Source organism: Bombus bifarius, unplaced genomic scaffold, assembly GCF_011952205.1.
Source record: "Bombus bifarius isolate JDL3187 unplaced genomic scaffold, Bbif_JDL3187 scf7180000008213, whole genome shotgun sequence".
In the NCBI taxonomy this organism is placed as follows: domain Eukaryota; kingdom Metazoa; phylum Arthropoda; class Insecta; order Hymenoptera; family Apidae; genus Bombus; species Bombus bifarius.
This window is the reverse complement of record NW_022884516.1, coordinates 2,400,580-2,414,892: the sequence shown is the minus strand read 5'-3', so window position 1 is coordinate 2,414,892 and position 14,313 is coordinate 2,400,580. Positions and strand designations below refer to the sequence as shown.

The following is a 14,313-nucleotide window of genomic DNA, read 5'->3' as shown; positions in this document are numbered from 1 at the left end:
TTACGTTCGCTATTAATACTACAAACAATTTCAAGCAACGATTGGTTCATGCTTTGAGTTACTTTGCTATTCGCGATATTTAATAAATTTCGTATTTCTAGTTCCCCTTTTCAGAGGATGAAATCATCGCGTCGTAGTCGAACTTTAAAATAAAATACATCAGTCAGATTCACGTTACTACGAGCTCGATGTCTTAGACATTTCCTCTGCAAGCTGCACGTAGGTTCTCGTACATCGGTTACTCGAGTCTCCGCTTTATTTTATGGACATTCGGTGCCCCGTGAGAAAAGCGTTGCCGTAACAGAAGGAATCCATGGAATTTACTTAATAACTAGCAGTTCTTATAGCGTAGCGCGGATCTTTGGAAGAATCTACGTAAAACACCGTTTTACTACGTTTGAAACGTCCGTTTACGCAGAGTAATTTGCGAGAAATCGGCGAATGTTTTCTCTAATTTTCTTCTTCGACGAGTGAAGACTGAATCCAGTGAATTTTAATGCTGAGAGATCGCGAAAGAGCGAGAATTGATATCGTATAAGATTAAGTATTATGTTTTTCATTTGGTAACAGGTATGCAATGAAAACATGCCATAATAGGCAACAGTTACGCTCGACCTTCTCCGATCTTAGCGTACACTAAAATTTCTGCTTACGTATTTTCGTATACGTGTCACGTATCGATGACTCAATCAACTCTATACTACTGCAAGCCTAACGTACGTATGATTTGCAGAAGGCACGGTGTCAGCTCGTAGTACTTTGTTTCTCCTCTAAGTGGTTTGCCAATATATCTCTTCAAGTTAATGAAGTTTATCGGAGATTTAACGAAGACGTATGCGCTTCGTATGTAAATTCATTAGATGACAAATTCAATGAGCAAACACGTGGAACATATGGAGATAAAATTCCGTTACTATCTTTATAAATCGCAAAAAAATATCCAAACCGAGTGTTTGCATTTTAAATCACTAAATTGCTTTGAATAGAACCAGTCGATAGACTTTTATCGTGTGTATCATACACCGCTTAAATCATACTCATCCGAGCATATAATATATTTAAATACTAAGCAACGGTGTTTTACTGTCGATTAACGAAAGTGTTTTACAAAACGTAAGAAGAAAGAAATTTACAAATTTCTATCGCAGTAAAAAATACTGCAAAAAATGAATTTCCATTTAGTTGCGTTGAAAAGATTGTAGTTTGGATAAATAAATGTAAAACGATTTCTTGTCGGGAAGCTGGCTGGCCGAAAGATTCGAGTCTCACCTGGGCGTTACGCCACTGCGTGGGACGATGCACAGTGCAGTCGAGCGATGCACCAAGGTCGAGGCCACCTATGCTATTACCTGAGAGAGTGCATCTTGGATCGCGTATACGTGTGCGAGCAACACGCGTTGCGTGCACACGTTAGCCGCACGCGAACCAGTGTTAAGTGCAAAGACCTCCCCTCGCGTGTTTCAGAAATACTCGTTAATTTGACGAGCGCGACTTTACGTGGCTCACCGTGCAATTTTCGCGACCAAACCACTGTTTTATTTCTATTAGTTCTGCCCTTATGAGCAAACAAATTTTTCTACCTACGATCGACAGAAAATCGCTAGTTTCCAAGTATCTCTTCTCGAAAACTCTTGCAATTATTTATAGTAGCGGATAAAAGGAAGTCTAAGTATAAGTGGTACAAAAATGCCATAAATCTACGCAATAGAATTATATTTGGTAAAAGCAGCGAATAAATATATCTTGCAGAATACATGACAAATTATTTAGCAACTTTAATCTTTTTCTCGTCCACTACTCTCTCTCTATATATATATATATATATATGTATAAATATTAATTTCATTTCAAATCTTCTTGCCTCGATTTTTGACCGCTTTTGAATACGGTTTATATTTCATTCCTCTTTGAATATTCGTCGACTAAGCATGGAAGTCAGATTATTGCAATCTAAGTAGAAAATGTTGATGATATTGCTGGAATTCGATTCGAGGGAATGTTATTTTCTTGGCTGGCGAACGTTCCAACGCTGTCTCTTTACTCGTTAAATTATGATTCAACCGATACGCGTATTCTTTTTCTTCGTTCGATATATCTGCACGATAAGATATAAAATGTACTTTTGTAGTACTTTTAAATAAAGTATCGTCTTTCGATGTTTTACCGCAGCGTCACGCATACCGAGCGCAATCATGCCTGACCATTCGATCCTTTCTTTCTTGCCGATTCACTTACGGTTTCCATCGAAGGGTGATTAAAACCGGATCCAATGGAAACCAGTCAAGGTAACGTCCTTGCGATCCGGATGGCCTGCTGGCGTAGAAATTCGGCTTCGCGCGAGCTCATCGATCAACCTGTCAATAGTTAAAGCTCGAACGAATTCGAGCTTCAATTATCGATGCATTTATTCGAGGCTTACAGTTTTATTATATCGTATCTTTTACTCTGAAGTATTTTTTGTAGCCGTCTTTTTACCTGTTAATTTCCATTGAATAACTTTTTACGCGATGCGAGACGTTTTATATCAAACGATATCCGTTGCAAGAGGAGAATAGAAGAAGGGAATTATTTTCTAGACAACTTTATTACATATCAGAATACAGCCTACAGTTTGTAAATTAGATGCTTATCGATATACTCTTAAATATAAGTAACATCCGGCAGGCTTAAATAAGAGACATTGCCATCTAAAATCCATTAAAAAATATGAAAAAACGATCGTAACCGGATAAAAAATAAATTTGAAAGTCATAATGCACATTGCTTTGCTTTTATTATTGATTACAAAAAGTCCTCAGCGTGTACGTGTCTGTAACGTGTCTCTGTTTCATGTATCCACGTATTATATATATATATATTTATTTATTTATTTATTTATATATGTATATGTATATAATGATATGCATGTACGTGTGTTCGTGTGTGAACGTGTGTCATCGTGTGTCGATGTAAAGTTCCGAATCTTTATAGAAGTTACGGGAAGATGCCAGGTATATGAATTTTCCTTTCATACCCTCTGTTCTTCTCGTCAATGTCTCTCTTTCTCTCTTTCTTTCTTCCTTTCCCTCGCGTTTCTCTCTTCTTTCTTTATATGTCATCTAGAACCGCATAGCATGTACAACGTGTATGTTATTTAATGTCGAGGAAGAGCCCGTGGCAGTGAACAGAATGGGTATGTAAATATAGCCTACGATCTAGAATAGAGTACGTGATTTGATACATTGCTTTTGCATGCATTGTTAATGATATTTCCTTTCGTGTAATTCTCTTATAGTCATTACGATTCATCTTCATCTTCGTCTCATTTCTTCCGTATAGTTTTGTTTCTTTTATTTTGTTTTCTTTAACTAGCAAGCATATAACAACTGATTCGTTTCTTCTTCTTTATTCTCTGATACGATTATTCTCTTTTTTTTTTTTCAATGATATGACGTGTCAATATGTAGTAAAGTTACTCTCAGGGAGCCGCCAAAGCCAAACCATAATCATCTTATAGTCAATATAATTTAGCTATACAACGGTGTATATCAAAACTTATAAAATACCCAAAACCACTATGGCGGCTGCCCTGACCCTGCATTTTGCGCGATATTCTTCTTCTCGTGATATGCGTTTAGAGCCAGGCTTCTTATTGGTCATTGATTTCAAACATTTAAAAGTTCGTGGATCTCGCCTACGTGTATTATGTATATGTGCGTGATCGATCGAATCGATTTCGTTCTTTTTCGTCGTGACGTGTTCGTCGATATCGTTGAAACGTAAAACAATATCCTCGACCAGAGTCGCGTTAATAGTCATTATTTGAAAGCTGGCGGCGGTGCCCTTTGTCCATTCGTTTTCGACGAGTCCTCGCTGGTCATCACCGTCACCAGTTCACCGACTGCTTTCCCTAAGTCTCCTAAAAAAGAACATTTCAGTTGAACTTTCCTCTTGTGATCAATCTTTTGCTCCTCCGTTTTCTGGTGTCTATCTATTTACACGATTGACAATCACCTCTCCTTAAACACATCGTTATATCGTTTATAAGCGTTTATAAATCGATTACATGCAGGCATACGTGAATGGTGGAAACATTGCCTGGCGAGTGAGTATTCGAGTTAATAGTTTGTGATCGTAAACACGTAGAGACGAAAGCAACGAGCAGATAGGACTAACATATAGATCCAACGTTTTGTATATAGGGTGGACTATCGAGAAAGGGTACGTTAAATATTTCTTGTTTTTGAAGACGTAGAAATACTGTTTCTATATCTTTGAGAGAATTTAATTCGCTTGCGCGATTATCAAAGTTTAGCCATCTTTAGGAAATGTTCAAGTATATCTATTTTTTTTTTTTGCTTCACCCTATATAGTTGACAAACACCAGATATATTAAATTTCACAACGAGTGTACACGATCAGTATTAAGCGATGTACGATTCTCGATTCGAGAAAATTAGACGCATTTTAGAGAATAACAGTGCGTACAAGAAGAATCAGCGGGAAAAGAAGCGTTGATAGTCTCACCTTACATCCATTCTGTGGCGTGAAAAAACAGGAGAGCATTGTTATTTTTAAGCAGAAACGAGATCGTGCATAAGAAACGTTCGACATAGCAGATTTCTTTTAATTACACTACATATAAAAAGTGATCGTACTGATCTTCGTACAGGAAAAAGGAACGAACCTGCCATATGCAAGAGATTGCCCACGTTGTGGGCAACGCTGTGAGAATGCGGTGGCGGTGGTGGTCTCTCTAAACTGCTCACTCTTCCTTCGTTCGAGCCTCCACCACCTATGTCCACACACCCATACCAATAAGCTTTATGCTAATCTCCTCGGCATTTTGTGAAACGCTTATTAATATGCAGTTAGTATCTAATAGCGTCAGAAATACCCTGCGCCCACTTATTCTGAATATCGAGTACGACGCTTATGGCGTATACGCCGGCATAATGTTAAGAAGATCTTATTTATACGTAATGACCATTTGAATTAAATAACTAACGCGGAAAATTAAAAGTTGAACGTTTGTGTAAATGATAATTAATTTGTTTCACCAATGACTCACCACTCTATGACTAAGAAATAAAGTATCGCTCGCTATAAAATTCTACCGTGATATCGTCATCCCTACTCCTATGTGACATACCTGAAGAGTCGTGATAGTGGCCGTTCATTTTAGCAGGCGAATCGGTTGCCAATTGAGACGCTGTTACGCTTCGCGTTTGTAACGTACCCGTCTTCGATGGCGAGGAAGCGTTTGGCTACAAATAAAAATAATAACAAAAATAATAAATCTTTAACTGTCAGAAACTTCAAGAAACTCGTACTTCTCAGAACTTTGAGAAACTTCAACCGATCTATAGCTATAACAATTACCTAACCAGAGACGTAATTATTAACGTAATATAATTTCGTCGTACCTCGTCCAAAAGCTGTCTAAGTCTCTGCAGCTGAGCCTCTAGTTGGCGATTATGATCCTCGAGTATCTGCATGCGTGCCTCTAATCTGCCCTTGTGCTGTCTCAACAATTTTGCCTCGGCGATCATGTCGCAGTCAGGCTGTCGGTTGCCATGACCGTCTTCCGGTGTTGAGCCCGGTGTCTGTTTCGAGCGTAGTCGTTCGTATTCCGCTTGAAGGGTCGCGTTCTCTTCCTCCAATTCGCGTATCATCGCTTCCAGTTCCTCTCTTTGCTCGGCATCGATCGCAGCCATCACCTGCACCGGGCTTCTGGGCACGTTCACGTTGTCGCCGCCGTTCAAGCTCTGGCAATAGTGAGCGATCAACTGATGTTCGTCGTCGCTATCCGGCGTCGAGTTGCTTCTCGTGCGCGATAGTTCGACTTCCGCCAGTCGGGACGCGTACATTTCCAATCGGGAGTGCATGTCCTGGCTAAGGGAGCTGTGCTGCGGCGACGGCGCCGGACTTTCCAAAGCATCTCCCTCCAAAACTGTCTGCACTGGCAGATAGCCGACCCTCGGGTGCTTCTTGAAGTATCTTTTCGACTTGAATTTGTTTCGAAGCGCTCTCGTAAAGTCGCGTACGTCCTCACCAGATGTGGTCTGCGAAATAAACGAGCGTTATTGTTTCACATTATGGATATGGAGGAAATATTTTAGAAAGGATGGCGGACGAGTGAGAAACATAGCTTACCGCAGTGCAATATTCCTGCATCGGATGCGTCAACTTGTGGTTCTTCGCCTTCCGGCCTGAGAAGAAGCAATTCTGACACATGTCGAAATTGAAGCATTTCAAGCAACGATACCTGGAATCAGAGGAAATGCGTATGAATTGAAATGGAAATCGTACTTTTTCGATATTATAGATTCACTTGGAAATAAAAGAAAGTGAATTTCTACAAGTTTCTAGATTTTTCTTGTTTTCTACGATGGTCAAATTTGCAGATATGCCATACCTGAATCCAGTGATAGGATATTCCTTGCATATGTTACATTTCGCTTGATGCTTTGCGCTCTCCGCGGCGGAGAGTCTATGAAGCACAGGCAACCAGACCATACTTTGAGGCTCTTGTTGCAGCCAGCTCAAAAAGTGCACCGCTTCTATTTCATTTTTGTCTTTTCCAGCCTTCTCGAAGCAGCTGCGAACGCTCGGCTCGATATTTGATCCACCGAATGCCGCCACTTCTCCCAACTGCCTTGGCACTTGGATGCAGTCGTGCAACAATAAACCGAGCTTTCGTTGATCCACGAGTCTGTTTGGATCCGCGATTAACCGGAATAGATCTGAAATAACCGTGACTTCCGTTATGTGCACGTTCTTCGCGTTGAGACCATGAAATAGCGAAACGACGATATAAATGGAGGGGTACTTACATCGATATTTCTCTTCCAAATGACCTTTGCACAACAGGACCAAACCAACTTTGAAGGAAAGCACGCGAATCTGACCAGTTCGTTGACTGAAATGGAACGACAGTTTGCTGAGCGTTAAAATGTCAACAGAATCGTCGTTTTGTCAGTCGGATAGCAAACGAGCAGCGAAGCATGATTTATTTAATTACGAATAATCGTTGATTGGGCTGCTCACCTATCGTACACGTTGAGGAGCCAGTTGATGGCTAAATCGATGCATAACGGTACGGACACTTGCGTCGGATTATCCGCCGTTATCACTTCGTACAGGGACGTCAAGACTGTCACCATGTCGGGAATGTCGATTAGTTTGTCGTTTTGCGCTCGGAGTCCGTGCGAATCGAACTGCTCTAATGCGGTGGAAAGGCTCAACATGTCCACTGCGAATGAAACATCAATAATAAACGAAATGAAATTACGTACATCATCGTTCGAAAACTTTAAGACGATTACTATATCTTCTTCTTCTATTGGGAAAAGTTAAATATCCATTGGTAGATTCTTTAACAACATATAGTTTATGTGACAACGAAGATATAAAATAATTTCCTAAGTTTCGGTAGAAACGAACTCACGAAATTAAGTTACTTGCTTCTTGGAAATTGAACATTAACCGTACCTAATGACGTGAAACTCGCATTTGCGAAAAGCCAAGTTGCTTTCTCTGAGATTCGTATATGAGAATTAAAGGTACAGTTCTAAAGTCAGAATATTTTTTGACTTTCAAAGTACAGAACAAGGAGAATGAACACCACTGGTTCTCCAAGCAAAATAGAGCCATGCAAAAGATCAAATCCATCAACAACGACGACGGTATGCGTCATCACTGCCGGGACACGTGATTAATCGAGAAAATTACGACGATTAATGAACGCGCAGGCTAATCACCGGCGAGGACCGATCGCCTGAATACAAACTAAATACGAATACTCGAGAATCTCACGACGGAAAATTAAGGGCTGATACTCACGGCACAATCGTTTTTGCACGGTGCGCAGCTTCATCGCGGTCCTGTACGCTGAAAATCGTACTTCGTTCAGGTCCGCCAGAGAGGACATCAGCTCTATCATTTTCGGATGATCCCAATGGGTGGTCTCCGACTGATGGCTGCAAAGCGTTTCCACGGGATTAAACCGACCCGATCCGGGATTAAGAGATTCATGCAAAATTTTCACGCAACAGCCACACGGATCCCGGCGCGAGAAGTTCCCGGCAAAGTCGAGAGGAGAACTTTGTTTAATCTTTATTAAATCCGGCCACAATTCTTGGCTCGAGCCGCAAGCCAGGTTTTAAGAATTTATCCACGGACCGACGAATTCGCGGATTCATCGGATCTCATGGTCTTCAAGATCATCCGGATATAAGGGCGAGCCAAAATCGGCTTTAACTCTCGACCGAGGCCCGCAAGATGGAATTCAGGTGATTTTCGTTAGTCTCTTGAATCACCTCTTGGTTATGACGATCGTGGAAAAACAATTTTTGCGAAAGTTTGATATCTCTTCTTGGCCTAAGCCACCTTCAAAAGCTGTTCGTATATCGTCACGGATCTACTTTCGTAACCAGCGAGTCGTTTATCTTTGGCATAAAGTTTGCACGCGTGTTAACAAACATAAAACGAGGCAAAATACATTTTATACGTTACAAGAATACGTTGAAGGAAACGGAACGTCGAGCACAGTTCAACGCAGGATCGTCAACGATTCGAGAAATTGATCTGTTCATCTTATACGTTTAAACGTACGTTTAAATCGTTCTCGTCGATAGTTACCACGACTTTCAGACTTGAGAATTTCACGTAAAAGCATAGCTATCGTAATTAAAACTCGATTCGGCTAATATTATATAATAAAAGTGATTTTGTTTCTCGACCAAGATTAAACGTTTCGCTGTAACAATTACAATCCTCGCTATCAGTTACGCAATCGATATTCCAGGGTCGTCGATCGAAAGTTAAGCCTCCCTTGGTTTGAAATCCGGTCGCCGATCTAAATTAGAATTTCTATGGTTTCGTCCATTTGCAAGCATCGCCTAAACATTCGCGGCTCGCTTTGAAATTCCCAAACGACGAGGACGAGAATAGCACGAACTTCTTGTAGCCGCTTTCGAACCACCATCGTCTTCATCGATTATTCGTTTGTTTGCGTTTAAGATCGCGTTCTGGATCCAGTGGCCGCGGTCCTGGTAAATTTAACGTTGCAAGATTCGAGTCCGGTTGAAAGGAAGATCGATTACTTGATATAGTAAGGCACTTTGGCGGGTGTGAGGGCTCTCTCCCATGGTGGTTCCACGCTGCTCGCGAGGAAAGCCTGGCTACCCGGAGTGCTGCCATCCTTTCCAAATCCGCTTAGCAACTTGTAACGCTCGTCAACCGCCACTTGCAGCACCTTCCACCTGCGAAAATACGCGAAAAACTTAGCGTCTTCGAACGAAAAATAATCAACATTCGAGCAAAGATCGCGCGAATAAACGTTACGATACAGTGCAAGACCACAATCTGAGTGTGAAAGTCTGACTCAAGGATTTAATCTCTTTTAAAGCTTTTATTCTCTTTTATTTTATAGAAAATATCTAATTGTATATATATATAGGATAGATATAGATATTTGTCGTTAATATTTTTCGAGATATTCGCGAGTAGCTCCGATGTTCCTCTCGGGACTATATGAACCAAAATGAAAATTATGATTCGATAAACGTTAATAAAATGTAGATGCTTGGTGTTCCACATATTTGTATTTTAACGTCTTTTTTGTGTTAATACTTTTCGTGAATAAATGGAGAATTAAAGTTGACACGTTTGAGAATCTCTATTACGACAACGTACGTACATATCTTCTCTCTTTCACAAAATGCGTCTATTTACGGCGTTGAAAACGCGTGTAAAAGAAAGATTCTCCTTCTCTGTAGCTTCAGATTTCTTCGTGGAGAATTGATGACGCATACGTGTGTGTCATTAGATGTACAATAGAAGACACCCATGACGCATGCGTTGCGTCACCAGGTACAAACGTGTCCAAGTATAAACGTATCCAAAATTGTCCAAGTAGAAAAGTATAAGCATGTTCAATCGAGTTAACTATACTGGAATGTATGCCCGTATGAAGTACCATAGATTATCACGTATATTCGTACTGTTCTTTTCCATTTATATAATAAATATAAAAAAAAACAGGGATAATTTATATTGCAATGGAATATTTTTATAAACGAAACGAAATATTGCATCTATCGGTGTTTGAAGTTTCAACTAAATCGTTCATCCGAAGATCTTGTACCTTTCTTACAACTCCATCCCGAGGAACGTGGATCGCGGCAAGAGGAAAGGATTTCGTAGCTTTCTCTCAATTTATGTTCAGTACGAAAGATTACTTTTCTGTTTACTCGGTCTCTGGACGAAAAATATTACGAAACGTTATAAATATTATTTAGGTAATTGGAGCGATAAGCGGTGCACTGGCGTTGCGTAAGAACGGATTGTGTTACACGGAGAGAATGTGGAAATCGTTTGACGTTTAGTTGCAATAGGTGTAACGTTGTTGTTTGAAAGCTTGGGTTAAGTGCATATATTATAGCGTTCGTTTTAAATGGAACAACGCACCTGGTGGATAATACGTAAATTCTGTTCGTTATTGGACCAGTGAAATTATTAGAACAATTTGCTGCGTATTTTGCATCGCAAACAGACTGTGTTGCTATAAATAATCGAACTGTTTGGTGCGAGATTTGGAAATAGTCGAACCGTTATATATATTAGAACTGCTGGGATGCTGCGATAATTCGATAGAAAATTTATATCTCAGCTTTTGTAATTATAAGATTAGAAGCTAATTAGAAACTAACAACAACGATACGCGCAATTTTAATACGGTTACTTGGAAAAGAATTATTCAAATTTCAAATTCGCTACATTCCATAGATTCTCTTAGATCGTCTTCAACGTGTCTTTTCAATAAAATTTCTTAGGAGATTTCATATCGTTTAAAAGGTATAAAAGGACACTCGCTTTCTCATTTGAAATCTCGCGCTACAAGTTTTCTTAGAACATTAAAAACCTTCGAACTCGTCGAAAAGAAAGCGAATTAGTACGATGAAAATTTGAAGATCGTAGCGAGGATAAAACCAAACGACCAAGTCCACTGTAACGAAACTTCCTCGTAGGCAAGACGATAAATTTTCTCTAAGTCTCATGCGTGTCGTATTAGCATGATAAATTCGAGAGAATGAAAATCGTTGGAGAAACGAGAATTCATCGGTAGGTAAGTACCTGGTGTTGAGATCTTCGAGTTTCGCCAGCAAAGCATGAGAAACGATGACGCTGCTCGAGGCGAAGACGCTCGCTTGATCGTTCGCGTACTCGATGCTCCTCTGGATGGGCAAGAGTCGTTCGCCGAATTTCTCCAATTGCTTCAGTAATTCCGTCGCCTCGTTCGCATCGTTCGGATTCTGCCAGCCGCTCTGGATCGCTTCGGCTCCGGCCATCCGCGACGAAAGATCCTCCAGCGTCTTTTGGAACACGCATATTTTCTGCAACGAAGAACGTCCAGATCTTTTAAACTTTATATATTATTCTATACATCGGACATAGACTGCGGCAGATTTTTACGCGATTTCATATTTTTACTAAGAGAATTAAAACGATGGAGCTTACGTAATGATCTGTTTCGCCTACTAAACGCGACGAGTAGTCCGCTTTCGATATTTTATTTATTTCTGCTTGATCTGTTTTATTTATTCTGCGATAATTTATTTTCTAGATTCTATGCACTCGCTGGATTTTTTCACCTTGAAGTTTATTATAAATAAATAAAAATCCGCAGACTGTACGTTGCTATCGATACACGGCTGGCCTGGGCAGAGGGAAATAATAATGCTTGACACGAAGCAGGTGAAACACGAGGGAAGCGAGAGGGATGAGAGCATTTTGGTAGGTTTAAAGTTGAAACTTTAACGCAACTTCTTTTGTCGCGAAAGTTTCGCTGGTTTAAATGTTTCCTCGTCGCGCCACCATTTTGCCGGAACATTAAACTTGTAAGTATATAATATGCGCGATAACTTTTTCCTGGATTTTTCTATCCTCGTCGGTGTAAAATTGGAAGGAAAATTTGTTCCTAAGGTGAGTGGAGGTTCGCGTGTGATTCGGTGTAGCACGGGAAAGTTGGTTGATTTAACGCATCGATAAAAGCGAAGAGAAAGACAATGGGAATGGTCGTGTATATTCGCGTATGAAAAGTGCGATTGGAGTCGTTGCATTTCTGGAAAAACAGATTTTGAGATGTCGGGGCATGTTAGAATGTTTACGCCTTTCTTCCTACTCTTTTCTCTCTTTTTTTTTTTATAATTACCACAGACAATAATTAATTTTTTTATAATTACCACAGACTATCGATTTCTTCACCGATGAGAACTTTGAAGTATCAACCTCGCACGAATCTACAGTTTCAACAGTCTCAAACTCCATAAAAGTAATATGCATCTAAATTATAGAAGATTTCTCTAGAAATAAGCGACCATAATTTCTACCCTCTTGAAAATTGTTTACCACGCGAAAGGAGATATCTATGAATTTACCAAGCAAACGTTTATCCCATAAGATTGGACGCAAGAAGGAGAAACTTGAGCGACGACTGTAACCAGTTTTCGTGGTCGCCGCCGAAAATAGTGTTTCACGAATAAGCGGACATCGCTGGTCCCGGGAACGATGCCGGTTTTCGGTCGAAAAGAAAGCTGCAAACGTAATTGTCGAGAGCTGAGAAGTTTATGGTCATGAAAATCACGTTTATGGTTTACCGAGTTTCGCGCAGTCCTACTCACGGGTCAACCGTGAGTAATCGTTGCTATTAAAACTCGTTATAAATCGTGGTCGAGCCGCTCGTATTTCGTAGCCGGTCAGAAGACCTCGACTTTGTCGCTAATGGCGAGGCGACGAAAGCGTTTTGTTCGACGATAAACGCGCGATACCCACGCGTCAGGATTGACAACGAATAAAATTTCGTCCTGGTACATGTAGATATTTACATAATTTTAGACGCAGATTTAATATGCGAGAATACGTCGTACAAGCCAATGAGCCGAAACGTAGAGAATATGTGGAAACGCAGAGAAAAGTGGTGATATGAAGAGTATTATTTTTAAAAATTTGCTTTACTATTGTTTGTGTCTTTTTTTTGTAATCGATAATAATAATTATGAAAGTATCATTCGTTTTTAGCGGCTATTTTATAGATTATTTGTTAGAATTTACTTAAAAATCTATGATTGTTCCTCTCTAGAGATTATTTCGGAAAATATTTGTTTTAAATTCATAAACGATTCAGGCTACGATTAATCTACGCGTTGTATGTGTATGCTTAATCCTCTTTACCTCTGTTGTACGCATAACGTGAGATAATAGAATCTCATTTTTGCTACCGACCTCTCGGTCATAAATTGTAATAAAAAAAGAAAGACGGAGGAAACACGAAGTTCAGAAAATGACATAATTACATTCTTCAAATATCTCTTTGACGACTAGGGGTAAAGTAATTAGAAAATCGTCAGAGTTTTGATTACAGTAATTTGGGTAAATTGAATTCGCGGAAGGGTTGTTTAAACGAGTCTCAAACGTCCAGCAACAAGTTAATAAACAGTTAATTGAAGGCAGCCGCAGAAAGTATTTTTCCTCCTTTTGCTTACCATTTTTTAACATTTGCATTTATCGCATATCAAATTATATTTCGTTTACCCCTGCCCCGCCCCTCTATCCTGTACGCTCTTATTTTATTTAAAACCTAAGGTTAGTAGATTACTCGTTTCACGAAACAAGTTCTAATAAAACGACTTTTTTGATAAAATGAGATTTTGCAAATAAATCTTACAACTCTATTATTGTAAAAGAGAAGTCTGTGGCTTGTAATTTACAAATTCCCTGGTATTATTTGTCGTTAGTAAATTATTGTTCGACAGGGCTCGAGAACGTTAGCTAATATCTGCTTCGAACGAAGGGATTTCCACCCTGTTCGTTACGGATGTAACAAGATTCGCAATAACCCTCCGTTTAACCCAAAAAATCACGGGGACGAAAGATCATGCAATACGATTCTCCGGTCGCCGCGTCCCAATAAAAGAGTCACGGCGACGGTGGTGAAGGTAACGCGCCCTTTTTCCGCCCCGATAAATTACATTCGACGTTGCGGAACGACGACCGCGTCCCGCGAACCGACAGGACAAAAGGACCGCAACAATAACCCTTAAACAACACCTAACATCCCTTTCAGAGTGTTCTGACGACGCGAAAGCAGTCGTCACGCTTTCCATTCATTCGATTACTTCCCATTCAACCGACGCATCCTTCCATCGGCTGTCTCTCCCTTTCTCCGCTTTGGATCTTCGCGACGAAGAACCGCCATTGCGTTCGAAAACACCCGTCGTAATTTCCAACGAGGAGAAAACGGGCTCCCTTCTTACCGATGTATTTCCACCC

General features: G+C 40.1%; 1 protein-coding gene across 9 annotated transcripts in view; it reads right to left on the bottom strand.

Annotated features, from left to right (window-relative positions):
• Positions 1-2,565: 2,565 nt before the first annotated feature.
• LOC117210891 (dystrophin, isoforms A/C/F/G/H) overlaps positions 2,566-14,313 on the bottom strand; it is a 441,996-nt gene continuing 430,248 nt past the window's right edge. For 6 of the 9 annotated variants that reach the window (XM_033454305.1, XM_033454307.1, XM_033454313.1 and 3 more), the window contains 11 exons: positions 11,119-11,378; positions 9,087-9,245; positions 7,825-7,961; positions 7,030-7,234; positions 6,816-6,901; positions 6,398-6,725; positions 6,136-6,247; positions 5,406-6,044; positions 5,132-5,246; positions 4,667-4,774; positions 2,566-3,898 (listed from right to left, as the gene is read on the bottom strand). In XM_033454305.1, the coding sequence (XP_033310196.1) occupies positions 3,798-3,898; positions 4,667-4,774; positions 5,132-5,246; positions 5,406-6,044; positions 6,136-6,247; positions 6,398-6,725; positions 6,816-6,901; positions 7,030-7,234; positions 7,825-7,961; positions 9,087-9,245; positions 11,119-11,378 (2,250 nt within the window). In that variant the 3' untranslated portion in view covers positions 2,566-3,797. Of the gene's footprint in view, positions 3,899-4,467; positions 4,519-4,666; positions 4,775-5,131; positions 5,247-5,405; positions 6,045-6,135; positions 6,248-6,397; positions 6,726-6,815; positions 6,902-7,029; positions 7,235-7,824; positions 7,962-9,086; positions 9,246-11,118; positions 11,379-14,313 lie in introns of all 9 variants that reach the window. The other 3 variants (XM_033454311.1, XM_033454310.1, XM_033454312.1) reach the window with 3 other exon arrangements.